Source organism: Limulus polyphemus, unplaced genomic scaffold, assembly GCF_000517525.1.
Source record: "Limulus polyphemus unplaced genomic scaffold, Limulus_polyphemus-2.1.2 Scaffold245, whole genome shotgun sequence".
Lineage (NCBI taxonomy): Eukaryota > Metazoa > Arthropoda > Merostomata > Xiphosura > Limulidae > Limulus > Limulus polyphemus.
Genome location: NW_013665855.1, coordinates 751,247 through 766,903, shown reverse-complemented (window position 1 = coordinate 766,903; position 15,657 = coordinate 751,247). Strand labels below are relative to the sequence as shown.

General features: G+C 35.0%; 1 protein-coding gene across 1 annotated transcript in view; it reads left to right on the top strand.

Moving 5' to 3' along the window:
- Positions 1-1,831: 1,831 nt before the first annotated feature.
- The window catches only part of LOC106478731 (FMRFamide-activated amiloride-sensitive sodium channel-like), a 22,679-nt gene continuing 8,853 nt past the window's right edge, over positions 1,832-15,657 (top strand). Inside the window, exons 1-7 of the mRNA XM_022382387.1 lie at positions 1,832-1,910; positions 3,622-3,800; positions 6,687-6,802; positions 8,411-8,574; positions 12,988-13,074; positions 14,504-14,624; positions 15,456-15,528. Coding sequence (XP_022238095.1) covers positions 1,857-1,910; positions 3,622-3,800; positions 6,687-6,802; positions 8,411-8,574; positions 12,988-13,074; positions 14,504-14,624; positions 15,456-15,528 — 794 coding nt within the window. The 5' untranslated portion in view covers positions 1,832-1,856. The remainder of the gene's footprint in view (positions 1,911-3,621; positions 3,801-6,686; positions 6,803-8,410; positions 8,575-12,987; positions 13,075-14,503; positions 14,625-15,455; positions 15,529-15,657) is intronic.

The window sequence follows — 15,657 nt, the reverse complement described above, 5'->3', positions numbered from 1 at the left end:
CTGTACATTTGTCTAGAAAAGTCACTTACATATCAGATGAAAATTCGTTGAAATAGTTAAATTTTGATTCACTCCATAAACACGTATATGGCGACTTAGGCGGCTTTATAAGTACAGTAAGCTTCAGTTGTGCTCAGTAAATACTGTGAAATAGTCATTGTTAATATTCAGACATTTTATAGGTGATTTTAAACGGGCGATTTCTATGGCTGCCATTTTGTTTCATGACGATCCCTGCTATTAAGTACTACCGTACTTAATTGTAAAGAATACTGGTGTTGAATGTGACATTCTGCTTGCAAAACGTATAAACATTTCGAGAGCTATAGGGTGGCAAGACTGGGAGATGCAAAATTTCATAGATTCAAGTATTTCTAAAAATAAAATAAAATTGACGACAGAGAATTAACCACCATAAGTAATCACATATTATATCAAACTTTAATAGTTTCTAAACAACCATAATGGTTTTATTAACTTCATTTTAAATCTTTGATGAAGTCAATATATTCGTTTAAAAACTTTCAAGAAGAACAGCAACACATTCTGCAACATTGGTGTAAGCCTATATTCCTTGACTAAATCTAAGACAACCCAGTTTGGCAGCTTTAAGCTTTCAATAGCAAATCATAAAAAACAAAGTCATATATGAATTAGATAAGATGATGTTTTTCTGACTGTAATAAAATGCGAGAAAAACATTGTAAAGCCACTAGACCTAATAAAAAAAAGATATAAAAAGTGAATGGTAAACATACTTACTAACAATATTTGAAATGCTCACCGAAGATCGTTGTATAAAATATTTTGTAGCAGAGTAAATAAACACAGTCTTTTATGTATGTGGTTGAATTTGAATGACATCTGAGAACACTAGAGTAATACACGTGCAATTTTGCCAAAAAAAAAAAAAATATTCAAAGTTATTGTGCAGGCGTTAATTCCCCCGAAAGGGAGCCGAAGGCCACCTGGCGGTGTCACCTGTTTTAACCACTCGCACCAATATCCAATAGTGTATTGTCTGTTAGTCAGTTAGTAGACGCTAATATGATGGCACATAAAGGATGTTCAACGTTGCAATTTGTACTGTCGTAACGTCAGTGAAACGTGTGCATGCCATGAATCGCGAGAATAATTATGCACCTTGTAGCTACAATACAGCATAGCATATGAACTTGAAAAGGAAGAAATAGAAATATTTTTTACTCTTAATTTTGGGTTTATTTACTCTTCAAATAGAACTCTTTCGGGGACCCTGCGGAAGAGTACATCTACTAGTTTATTTACTTTAAAAGGCACGAGTGATATAATCTCTTACACACAGCTTAGCCTTGCTGGACTTCATACGAAATGATGTCGTTGCAAGCAAACGTAACTCTGAGGGCCTAGTTATGGTTTCATGTTTCTACTCAGGGCTGCTTGCCCGGAATGTCCAGGTGGTTAGGAGCGCTTGACTCGCAATCTGAGGGTCGCGGATTCGAATCCCCGTCCCACCAAAGATGCTTGCCCTTTCAGCCGTGGGGGCGTTATAATGTGACGGTCAATCCCATTATCAATCATAAAAGAGTAGTCCAAGAGTTGACGGTGAGTGGTGATGACTAGCTGCCTTCCCTCTAGTCTTTCACTGCTAAATTAGGGACGGCATGTGCAGATAGCCCTCGTGTAGCATTGCGCGAAATTAAAAACCAAACCAGAACTGCTTCTTAAAAATATAAAGTAACCACTCTGAACCATTTTGTTAAACTTTTTCTTCCTTGATGCAGATGTTTAGTGATTAATTTACATTATATGCCAATTGCTTGACTATGTTTTGATATCCAAACAGGTGGAAAGCAAGCCGGATATGTGGTGATGATATGATACCCTGTTTATCGTATTTTACTTCAGACAAAAAGTTATTGAAAGTACCGGTAGGTAAAGCCTTGATAGCTTTTTCTGTTAAAAAAATATTGTTGTTCTTCTAACCAGTATATATGTTGTTTGTTTATACATGTTTATCCAAAAGCTAAAGTTTCTTTTTCTATATGCCCCCTCTCCCTCAGCGGTAAGTCTGAGGCTTATAACGCAAAAAATCGTGTTCCTACACTAGCGGTGGGCACAGTACAGACAACCCATTATGAACTTTGTGCTTAACAACAACAACAACAAAAACAAAACTCTCGTCAGTATATACGTTTCTAGGTTTCCAATCTAGCGTTTTCCTCATCTCAATTCTGACTGTGTTACCTGATGAAAGATATATAAAAATGCATAACATTTTACATCAATGTAATGGCATAGTTATTACAGTGATTCCCAAATTCTTTTAGCGGCTCCGTCACTTTTTAAGATGCTAGTTCTCAAGGTGTATCACTAAGTTATTCGTACCTGATTTACGTTTCAGGTTTCAAGTATTCAACTCAGGAGCTTTGCTAGGCGAAACTGGTGTTATTTGATAATTTGGTTATTGTATATTGTTCAGAATCTTCAAATAATTTAATTTTTCATATTGCTTGCTCTGACTGTTACTTTTTGAGCAAACTATTAACCTCATATAATGATTATGAGGTGTTAGGCTTATCAAAGATAAAGCTAGAGAGCATGTCTGAGAAGACATTAGGACTAGAACTAGGCTAAGGGTTTTCGGTTGCTCTAGTATGTAACTTCAAAATCTAGTAAATGATGGTAAATTTGTTCTATGATCTTTTGTCAAAGTCCAATGCCTATAAAATATTATTTTACGCAATTAACTTTCATTCTACCGAAACGACATCTTTATTATATATCTACAATAATAAAAGAGCCTGTCTGTGTGTGTGTGTAACCGCCATAGCTCCAAGAGAAAAGAACCTAGAGACCTGAATCTTTGCACGCATCCTAAAGGGGTACTGACGGTGTGCGCCTGGGTATTATTTTTTTAGATTTGACTCAAAAAATTTTTGGTCAATTTTTTTGCTCTTTAATTTTGCCCTTAAGCCCCATAATTATGCTTCCTGAAGGTCTATAGAAAATTATCATATTGATTTCTAATTCTCACTCACTGAAAGAACAATTCGTGGAGGTTTTCTGCCAAATACTTTTTTCAAGACAAACATTGGAAGAAAAATACAAATATGAGAATTAAAAAAAGTTGAATTGAACTAAGTTAGAAAAACGGCAACAAACAACAGGAAGAAATATATGAATCAGAGAATATTGGATTATTCGGAGAATGAAAAGAATTAAAATAAAAACACGAGAAGAAAAAACGAATCTGGGAAGCTAAATTAAAACTTATTGCTTTTAAAAAGAGTTGAATTGAATTAAGTTCGGGAAATGGCAACAAATCAGTTAAAGAATTGGCGCATTGGGTTAGCTATAGAAATAATTAAGATAATGGAAACGCTTGTCTGGTACCTTGAGGCTTCTGTGAATCATGAGAGGACCTTTTATGCTAGTAAAGTATAATCCCAACTTCTCTGTGATTATTCTGTTTTCTACATGTTAGAATCACATGGCTGATTATTGTGCACTGAATCGGGTTTTTGATATCACTGAATGAATTAAATGAGTAGGCTCAGAGGAGTATTTTTATGATCGATTTTATCATAGACCTCATGTTATTTTATATGTGACTAATGTACATTATTATTTCCATAATAGATTCGATTGGAAGCAGCTGTCTGTAATCCCAAAAACCCTCTTTCGAAGGAGCAAACAGAAAAACTAGCTATTATGAGTGCTTACAGTCAGTTAAATGATTCCTACCGAAGACTTGCTGGTCATCAGGCTAAAGATTTCTTTAAAAGATGTACCTTCCGAGGATACGACTGTTCGTATAGGTAAAACTATTTTTTTCTTTTATTTTGTAAATACTTAAGAAATCATTTTTATTAAAATGTACTCAAATGGACAAATAATGTATCAGACAGGCGGCAGCACTGCCTATGTAGGGATGACTCGGATTGTTCATCGAAATGGTATTTTAAATAGCTCCTCAACAGGTCATCAGAACTCTATAATGCTATGCGATGTTTTCTTTTATAACAATACCGATGTAATGACTTAGTCACAAGTTCTGGGAATGTTTGTAAATATCATAGCAAAAAGTTTGAATTTATTGTTCTTCTTTCTTCTGCTTTTTTTAATACATAATAACTCAAAAACCGAAACAATGGTGTCAACCAACTTCACTGAGGTGACATAGTTTCGAAAAGAGTATCCGCTTTTATAAGTATTTTCAATAAGTAGTAGTAATTTTAAAAAATCACAATCCTAGTGTAAACGATGTTATCATTACCCCCTTGAAGTTAGCTTTCTTATAGAATTTGATGTCTGTATAAAAAGCTTAAGTACAGGGTGAAACAGGAATTACCAGTCAATAATAGATAAACAATAAATATTACAGTTGGAACCTTATTGTATTTAGAACTTGGTTATAAATAAAACCTTGCTATGTCTATTGAAACACTGCATTAAAGAAAATAAGCAAACAAGTAAAGAAAAAATGTTTCACAAAGGAAGTAAATGTAGGAATAGCAAATATCAATCCTTCAAAAACATTCTAAACAAGATAGTAGGGATGGCATTTGCATCATCCCTACATAATAGCACAGACAAGAATTAACATATAGTAATATATATACATGTATAAACATTCAATCATAACTGAATTGAATTTATCCTATTTTTATCTGTTAAAACTCTACAACACTGTATGCCTGTACTATTATGTAGGGCTGATACATATGCCATTTCTGCTATATTGTTTGCATTGTTTTAGAAGGATTGATATTAGCCTACATCCCTACATTTACTTCCTTTTTTTAAAAAGTTTTTCTTTACTTGTATCATGAATAACTTTGTATGGTTTTCTTACACTACGCGTTATTTGGTTTATTTTCCTGTCTAAGGAGAAAAGTTCTCAGTGTATGTTCGAGGACTTTCGCATTAAAAGGGCAGAACTGCAAGGATTATGTCATGTTAAAATCAGGGGTTCGATTCCTGCGTTGAGCACAGCACGTGGCTATTGTGCATCTTTGTGCTTAATAACAATCAGACATTTAAATAATAAACTTGCTCGTGGAATCTTATACTTGACATTTATTATTGATACCAATTTCAAATTGATAACAGTTATTCATTGTAAATTGATTAATTATTCAACTCACTCTAAAGGATAACATTACCTATTAATTCAGGACAGTTTATTACCGAAATTTATTGATACTGCTTTCGAACTGATTGAAGTCATTCATTGTAAACTCACTAATTAATCAACTCAACTCTAAGGTTTAAACTTTTCTTCTAGTCAGCTTAGACTTCACCCCTAGCTTGTCGTTTCCTTAAGATATCGATATTTTTATAGTTTATATGTGTTTAGTATTTTAATGTTTTGTTCATCAGAACGAGTTCTTTTACATGGTGTAATATTGTGGAAAGTCTAGAAGTTCCATAAAAGTTTAGGCCTCGGTGGTATCTTGAACGTTCTTGGAACAGAATACAATATACAAACGATAGACTATGTGAGTTATAATTAGTTAATCAGTTCATTAGTCAGTTAAAGAGTGTTAGTTAGCCAACGTGGATTAGCTTATTTGTCGATGATATAGTTAATCGTTTCGTGGGGGATTCAGCTGTCAAGTTAGGTATTCGGTCAGCCAGTCAACGTGTTTGTTACCGATCGATTAACGAAGAAATATTACGTAAATCACTTGAGTTTCTTTTTTAAGTTACGCATACCAACGATACCATTAGCTTCAGAATTTCTGTGAAAATGTTGTTTGTGAAGTTAGGCCTACCAGTGAACGTATTATGTTTAGAACCTGATTGAAGAAATTAATGAATTCTTTGTTGTTTAGTGAATTGGACGTTGCATTATTTTATGGAATAACTTAGAAAGCCCGCGCAAAGACAAAACACGTTACAACAGTATTTTCTATTTGATAATCACCTCATGCACTGAATTACCTAGACAGACACCATTATATGGTTCAGGTATAACTGTTCTATGTTGAATACATTTGATATTTAACCAGAATAATTATGCATCATCAAGTATTAATAATGCTTACAAATAGAGAGAGACCAATGATAAAAGACTATTTAATTGTCATAATGTGTTTGTTAATGCTAGCAGGATATTTTAAGATAAAAGGAAATCAATTTAAGAAGAGAACAATGTAACATTAAAAATTCTAGTGTGAAACTGATCAGTGTCGACCTCAGCAAACACGAGGTCTCAGAATTTCACGCTAGGGAACTTATCCCTCAAAGGGAAGGGTCGATAAGTCCTGGTAGGCGACTTAGGTCTTAAGAAATGTAATTGTAATTAACTTGTCAACCTTGTAAGATATTTTTACAGAAAAAAAGAAACATAGCTGAGGAACCGTTAAATGTATTTTCGCCTAACTACCAATTGGATAACATTTTCAGCCTTGTTCCTAAATATTTAGTTTTTAATTAAGTCTCAAATTAGGTGCATAGCTGTTGTTTTAAGCAATTAAAATATTACATATCTTCCTGCAGATTAGCGAGATATGAAAATAATGGATACGTTTTAACTTTTAATGTTATTCTTACCATTGCCTGGCTTATGTTTAAGGCCGACGTTCAAAATTAGGTTCCTTACATAGAGCAAGCAATTAAGTAGTTCCAATAGCTGTGAAAACATTTAAAATTAGTGTAGTATGTAATATGATCATAAAAAACATACGTGTTTTTTTCAGCAATTTCTCACAATTTACCAACTTTATGTATGGAAACTGCTACTCCTTCAATGTTCTGCCTTTGTTAGAGGATGGGGAAGACCTGCTAATCGCATATTCTACAGGACGATTGAGTGGTAAGAAATATTTATATATTATTTTATTTTAATACATTCTCAATGCCAATCGCAATATTGTGCAATTATGAATAAAATTTTCACAATTCACGAAAAGCAAAACAGATCCAGACATGTATTTTACCAAAAGATTTGTAGTTATTTATAATGCATTTTAATAAATATATTGCTTTATTCATATTAAGGTCCTTACTTACTGGTATTGATATTTAATATCAGTAAATGCCAGCACTGTAACTCTTTCTAGTCATTCCCATGCTAGATTCAAATACTTTACAGTAACTAACTATTGAAACTTAAGATTTATTAGTTGATCGCTCCAGTCGGCCAGAACTTCTTAACCAAACATAAAAACTCAGTGAGTCCAGTGTTTGATCCGAGGCGAGAAGGCATGCATTTAGAGTAAACGTATGACGCTTTTCTATTAGCTCAAACTTTGTAAGGAATTTAGGTTATGTTTGGCCAATCGATAACTAATACATGTTTACTGTAATAGTTCCACCTACGTACTTTCCAAAGAACGTATATCCGAAACAAAAAAGAAAACAATAAGGAAGGGTAGGCCCAGGTTAATAGAAGCAATCGAGCTATAGGTTAGGTTCAATATCCTTTTACTATTATCCAGCTTGGATAAACCTTAGCATATTTCTTAGGTCTGTCGAAGAATCTGGGCGAGTAACGCTATCATTGTCTTTGTTTTACTGACAAAAGATATTACTAAATCAAACACGTTGTTTTACAACTGTGTTGACAGAGAACTTAAATTGCTAAGTTCTTATGTATGTTATGTGTGTGATTGTTTCAAAAATAGTTCACATTTCAGCTGCCTTCACTCAAAAAACAAACACGCGTCACAGTAAGAAGTGTATGTGTGGTGGGAGGAGAATATTTATCTTGAAATTCTTGAAAATTAGAGGGGCAATCTGAGCCTTTTTAGATCCATTGAGGGCCGATATATGATAGACAATCAATGGGGTGGGGGTGGGGAGACACAAGCAAAATGAATGTGAAAATAAGAAGTTTAATGACCAAATTAAAATACTTTCTATCTTGACCAAAATCTCGATTCACATTGAGGAAATCGTAAGTCCTTCGAAAATTATGGGAGGGTCCCGAAATTGATGCTGGCTCACCTATATTGGAAACGGGGTCACTGGTCATCTCTGTTTCAACGCCTGTGAAACATACTCGCAAAGAACTACGTTTAAGTCTCGAAATACTACCTTTGTTATTACGAACACTCCTGATGATGGCAGCAGAAAAGTTACCGAAATACCACCAGAGGCACAGCAGTAAGTCTATGTTAAAAACCGGGTACTGATACCCGTTGGACACAGCACAGATAGCCCGTTATGTAGATTTGTCCTTATCTACAAACAAACAAAGATACCGAACCATGTAGTCTTTTAATTTTGGCCATCGGCTAAATTAAGTTTTTATTGTGCATTTTAAACGTTGTTCTTTTAATCTAAAATATTTTTATTACGTTAGTGCATTCTTAACTTTATCAAAGCTATAATGCAAATTACTTTATAAAAGGTAATGTGCATTATCCAAGTGAAAGAAAAATTGTCAACATTGCAAACAAAGATTTTATTTCAAACTTAGGCTTGCGATTGGAAATGGACGTTGAGTTAGAAGATTATGTAGGCGATTCCGTGATGCCAATTGGTGTCCGACTGGTCATCCATGATCCCCATGTGTTGCCTGACCCCACATATTACGGAATGGACATTCCACCCTTCAAGGAAACAACAGTAACAGTTAAACAGGTAGTTTATTTGATAGTTTAGATCCTTGCCTATACAGAACATTGACCAGTCTTCATTAATGAGAAGTTGCAATAAAAAGTATAAGTACTGGTAACAACAAAATACGACAGCAACAAAACAATGAATATCTTCCAGAACTAAGTAGAAACAATTTAAAAGAAGAAATGAAATTATAGAATATAACTGATTAGTGTTCCTAGGTTTCAAATGTGTTGTTCTGGAAATTTAAGGATCTGTCGTATTTTTTATAATTTCTGACATTTTTTGTTTGCTTTAGAATTTCGTGCAAAGCTACACAACGACTCTCAGCGCAAAGCCGTTCCTAATTTAGAACTGATAAGCTAGAGGAAAAGCAGCTAATTAACAGCACCTACTGCCAGTTTTTTTACTATTCTTGTCTGATCGAATAGTAATATTTGGCCATCACCCTTAGGCCCGGCATGGCCAGGTGGTTAGGGCACTCGACTCGCAATATGAGGGTCGCGGGTTCGAATCCCCGTCACACTAAACATGCTCGCCCTTTCAGCCGTGAGGGCGTTATAATGTGACGGTCAATCCCACTATTCGTTGGTAAAAGAGTAGCCCAATAGTTGGCGGTGGGTGGTGATGACTAGCTGCCTCCCCTCGTGTAGCCCTCGTGTAGCTTTGCGCGAAATTCAAAAAACAAACAAACAAACAATCCTCTTTGTTGAACAATAAATCATATTAATGTTGTTGAAAGCAGCTGAAAATGGTGATATTTGTTATTGACCAGTAGGGAGATTTCGAGAAAAGAGTCTGACAACCCTGATAAGGTCTAGCTGAATACATTAGCTATAAATAGGAGTCCAGTTTCATTTGCCTTGTTAGTGTTACATTTATATCGAGTTGGTTTATGATTCGTGTCTTGTTGCTAAAAAAAAACGATCTCTGTACTTTTGGACGGTGGGTATACTATAAATGTGAGGGTTAAACCCCATATTTTGGTCAGACAAGAATAACCCAAGGATCTGTGGTGGTTGGTTTTGACTAGCTGCCCTCCATCATTTCAAAATTAAGGACGGATTCTCGCAGATAGGCCTATGTGTAGTTTTACACGAATATTTTAAAAGAAATATTCAAGCACATTTATAATACTTCCACTGCTGAAAGCGAAGAGTATGTTAAACGACACAACTAACCGATTTAGCCATACTAGGCCCAACTTGCAAGTAATTAAAACTGTTGTGAAGTATAAGAACTACGTACATTGACGATTATAAGTGTCATCGTATTCTGGTGTTTTAAAGTCGCCTCTGATATTATATCGAAGGTCATGTTTATAGGTGCATGGTATTTAAAGGATAAGTTAAACACAAAGTTACCTGATCTTTGCAACAATGGTATGTGGAAGGACAGGTGTAGCGAGTCGGTGCAGGTGATTGAAAGAGATAAGACACGGTGTGAAGTAAAAATTATGGGCGTTTTTTTATGGAGGAACAGAAGAAAGGCTGATCGGCTAGGGTTTATGGTGAAAGATTAACAGAAGAAAGGCTGATCGGCTAGGGTGTATGGTAAAAGATTAACAGAAGAAAGGCTGATCGGCTAGGGTGTATGGTGAAAGATTAACAGAAGAAAGGCTGATCGGCTAGGGTGTATGGTAAAAGGTTAACAGAAGAAAGGCTGGTCGTTTTTTTTTTCCTTTTTTTACCATTACTTCGCCCCATGTAGATAGATCTTCACCAAATTTGGTATGGAAGTTCATTGGGTCCATGGGGAGATACATAAAAGAATTTTAGTTTCACATTTTGTGTTTTGCAGTTTTTATGAGCTTTTTTTTCTACAATTACCTATAAGGGAAACAACTTAAGATAACCTTTTATTAATCACGAACTTACATAAGTTCCGTCCAGGGGACGGGTACTCCAGCTAGTATATAAATATATGTTCATTCATATTATTGTCTTCAATACAAGTTCCTGCCCTAAATGGCACATTGTGGATGAACAAGATGTGTCCAGTACTGAAGTACGTTAATATTACTCGTAGGAACTGTCTTCTACGTTTATAGTTTTTAAGCCCAGGTCTTTTCTATCTTCACACCAGGCTTGCTTACTGTGTAATAGTTGAGCGGGGTTAAGCAGATTATCTAGCACGACAGTTATATGTGAAGAACCTTAGATTGAATAAAATCTTAGGCAGTGTTTATGTAATGTTTGTTTAATGAAGTCATCCGTAGCTGCAACAGACCATCTCTGTTTGCTTGTGCGTGACAATGTTTTGTTCGCATTTGTCAATAAAGTGTTGTTTCTGTTTGTAAAACATGTCGTTTCAAGTTTATTATTTGGTCGAGTTAAATTTATTTGCATATTGCATTTAAAATGTTTATTGAACTACCCGTTTTGTTGTTTTAGTAACTTACATGTTTGGTATCCCAACAATAAACTAAACACACAGTTACTCTATATTCGCAACAACGAGAGGTTCGTGTATCTAGTAGTTTAAAATGGCAAATGTAGACATTTCTTGCAGGTGGAATTAAAACATGGCGTGAAGTTAAAAGGAAAATATATTATTTACTGAAGAAGCAAGAAACAGGAGGATAACCGATCTTCAAGTGAACGACATGGTGAAACTAAAAAGTGGAGTAAACCGAAGTAAAATGGAAATAAAACTTTGTTTGCTAAAATAAAATGAAAATAAATTATACTCAAAATAAACCGGAAACCGAAGAAGAGTTGCACACACCACATTAACAGTTGAAAATAGGGACTTTAGGGAGTACATCTTTGTTCCTTCAATTCCATAAACTAGTCTGGTTGAAAACCCCAAAACAGGCACTTTCTCTGTGTATCGGACCAATCACAAAATTAGCCCAACATTGCACTTTCTCTGTGTATCGGACCAATCACAAAATTAGCCTAACATTGCACTTTCTCTGTGTATTGGACCGATCACAGAATTGGAATGAGTATCCGGACGTATCTCTTTTCCCTCACAGTCACAGAGCAATGCCACATACCCAGGGTAGTGTAAAACACGATATAACAATTTTATGAAACAAGAGGTAGCCTCCTACAAATATGTAATATGTATACATATTTTTTTTCCCTTCAAGCTAATAATGAAACGATTTTGTTTAAGCTACATGTCTACTTTCGCCAAGAAGTCTTTTAAAATCCATTCATTGTTTACTCTGATTTAAAAAACCATTTTATAAATATTTTAAAAGATGGCGATAGCTCTACACCTTTTATCACAAACTTCCGTTGATTCTTGTTGTCTCACCTTATCTGTTGATGCTTTCTAGCCCATAGCTAAACTGTTGTTAGTTCGAACTCACGTTTTACAATACTCTAGACCTTCCTTTTTAGTAGAGATAGTTTATGCTGACCAACAATGAGTGTTACAACACGCTAGACCTTGCTGTTTTAGTAGAGAGAGTTTAAGCTGACCAACAATAAATGTTACAACACGCTAGACCTTGCTGTTTTAGTAGAGAGAGTTTAAGCTGACCAACAATAAATGTTACAACACGTTAGACCTTGCTGTTTTAGTAGAGAGAGAGTTTAAGCTGACTAACAATGAGTGTTACAACACGCTAGACCTTGCTGTTTTAGTAGAGAGAGTTTAAGGTGACTAACAATGAGTGTTACAATACGTTAGACCTTGCTGTTGTAGTACAGAGAGCTGACTAACAATGAGTGTTACAACACGCTAGACCTTGCTGTTGTAGTACAGAGAGTTTAAGCTGACTAACAATGAGTGTTACAACACGCTAGACCTTGCTCTTTTAGTACTGAAAGTTTAAGCTGACTAACAATGAGTGTTACAACACGCTAGACCTTCCTTTTTAGTAGAGATAGTTTATGCTGACCAACAATGAGTGTTACAACACGCTAGACCTTGCTCTTTTAGTACTGAAAGTTTAAGCTGACTAACAATGAGTGTTACAATACATTAGACCTTGCTGTTGTAGTACAGAGAATGGGTGTTACAACACGCTAGACTTTGCTCTTTTAGTACTGAAAGCTTAAGCTGACTAACAATGAGTGTTACAATACGTTAGACCTTGCTGTTGTAGTAGAGAGAGAGTTTAAACTGACCAACAATAAATGTTACAACACGCTAGACCTTGCTGTTTTAGTAGAGAGAGTTTAAGCTGACTAACAATGAGTGTTACAATACGCTAGACCTTGCTGTTTTAGTAGAGAGAGTTTAAGCTGACCAACAATAAATGTTACAACACGCTAGACCTTGCTATTTTAATATAGAGATTTTAAGCCGACTAACAATGAGCTGTCTAACAGCTGTTTAAGATGTCTAACCTGATTTCTTGAGCTCCTTCCTCAAATTGGGTTATTGTTATTTTAATGCGTCACTAGATGTTGTTGTTTTTATAACGGTCATGACGTTTTACATTAAATAAATCATGTACAAAATATTGTTCTCCAGGTTTCAAGAAAAAGGCTGCAGGCTCCTTACCAAGATAAGTGTAAAGAAAATGTTATGAGTACAGGAGAGATAGGATATACACAAGAAGTGAGTGAAGCTTTTTAAAACATCAGAATGGAGAAACGTAGACTAAGCTTTAATTGTATATTTTATATTAATGCTGGAAACGTGTGTGTGTATTATAAATATATATATATAATTATTTAAGTTATCTAAAAACTTTTAATAAACAGACTACTTGTTTGTTTGTTTTTGAACTTAAACACAAAGCTACACAATGGGTTATCTGTGCTCTGCCACCAAGCGTATCGAAACCCGGTTTCTAGCGTTGTAAGTCCGTAGACATACCGCTGTGCCACTGGAGGGGGGGATTAACAGACTACATCAAAAGGAAAGACAGCGTGAAATTTACACAGCATCTCCAAATCTAAGATGAAATATAATTTAATTTAATTTTATAGAAAAGAAAAAGAGAAATTAAATAAATAAACGAATAATACACTTGAAAAAAGAATAAAAACGCAGCCACAAAACAAATATCTAACACCGTGGCACAAATAATAAATTGGGTAATTATGTAATGTTCCCTGGTGTTTTGAGGTATCGGCGGAAGTAAGACCCAAATGGTGTTAGAGGTGCATCATCTATCCAGTTTATTCGCCGACCTTATATACTTAGAATAAAAGAGAAAAGGAGCAGATGTGGGTGCTCTAGCCCACAACGTCACCACCTTTCGCTGTATGCAGCCAGATGTGGGGAGGTGGCTGCTCAGAAAATATATAAATACGAAACAACAAAATAGTAAAAAAAGATACTAATTAGAATTTTATACATCAATGGGGAAACTGTCCTTGAATTTCGTGTGTGTGTTTCTTCATACTGTTGAACCGTTGTAATAGCCCCCCCCCAGTAGCACAGCGGTATGTCTGCGGACTTACAACGCTAGAAACCGGGTTTCGATACCCGTAGTGGCAGAGCACAGATAGACCATTTTGTAGCTTTGTGCTTAATTCCAAACAAATGCTTAACATTATGTTAATGATGAAATGAATGTATTCAAAAATGTTGAACATTATGTTAGTGATGAAATGGGTGTATTCACAAATAATTAAATTCGTGTTATTGATTAAATAGGTGTATTTGGGAATGTTTAACATCATGTTAATGATGAAAAGGGTGTATTCAGGAATGTTTAACATCATGTTAATGATGAAATGGGTGTATACAGAAATAATTAAATTCGTGTTATTGATTAAATAGGTGTATTTGGGAATGTTTAACATCATGTTAATGATGAAAAGTGTATTCAGGAATGTTTAACATCGTGTTAATGATGAAATGGGTGTATTCAGGAATGTTTACCATCATGATAATGGTGAAAAGGGTGTACTTAGAAATGCTCAATAGGTAAATAAGCATGCTTTTATGGTTAATATTTTTCTCATCAACATATACATGTTTAAATGCTAGATTTATTAGAAAATATATGCAGTTTTTGGATAATTTATTCATCTAGATGTGCATGACGAAGTGTGCTCAAGAAGAAAACATGAGGCAATGCAATTGTGTTGACCCAACACTGGATCCTTTTATAAAAGATGATGCTATTTTGTGCGACTTAATGAATAGAACTCATGGTAAGTTAAGAGGACGTTAAATTTGAAAAAAAAATCACTTTCTAAAATGTATTTTTGGAAATACCTTAGATTAACCATTATTGTTTTACCGTGTTCTATCGTTGAGAATGGGGTTTCTTTTGCAATATTATGTAGAAATATTGCGAAGTCCAGTCACTTAACGATAACAAGTTAATTTATTCCTTCAGTAATGTTTTATACAGCTACAGGCTACGTTTACCGGTAGGCCTAAGTTTACAACGATGTTCCGACAGAACTCCGAAACTAATAGTACGCCTAACTCACAAATAAAGCTAAAGTTACTTTCAAAATTTAATCGCTAAGCAATTAATAATAAACACGCTGAATAAATCAACGATTAACTTTCTGATCACTGAATAACTAACACGATGACTGAATCACTCACAAATGGATTAACTGAACTAAGTAAATCAGTAATGAACAGTCCCATTCATACCGTCTAACTATCATTGAACTGATTTAGGCCTGGCATGGCCAGGTGATTATGGCACTCGACTTGCAATCTGCGGGTTCGAATCCTCGTCCCACCAAACATGCTCTTGGGGGGCGTTATAATGTGATGGTCAATCCCACTGTTCGTTGGTAAAAGAGTAACCCAAGAATTGGCGGTTGGTGCCTTCCCTCTGCTAAATTAGGGACGGCTAGCGCAAACAGCTCTCGTGTAGCTTTGCGCGAAATTCAAAAACTAACAAACAATCATATTAATACGCTATTCCACGAACGCTTGAAACGCCACGCAATTTTTACTGACCGAAATATCTAAATTTAAGTATTAGAAATATTTTCTACAACATTATGTTTCTTTACTAGTTTGTTGTTTGGACGATGTGCATAATAACCTAAGAACCAAGGCTGACTTGTGTGATTGTCCACTACCATGCGAGTAAGTATGTCGATTAATTAACCTTTTCATTTCATTCCTAAAAAGCCTACAATAGCAGTACAAAACATCCGAAAGTTGCGACTTTTTATTTTCATTTCACCTAAAGCTTCGGTTGATGATAATTTAATA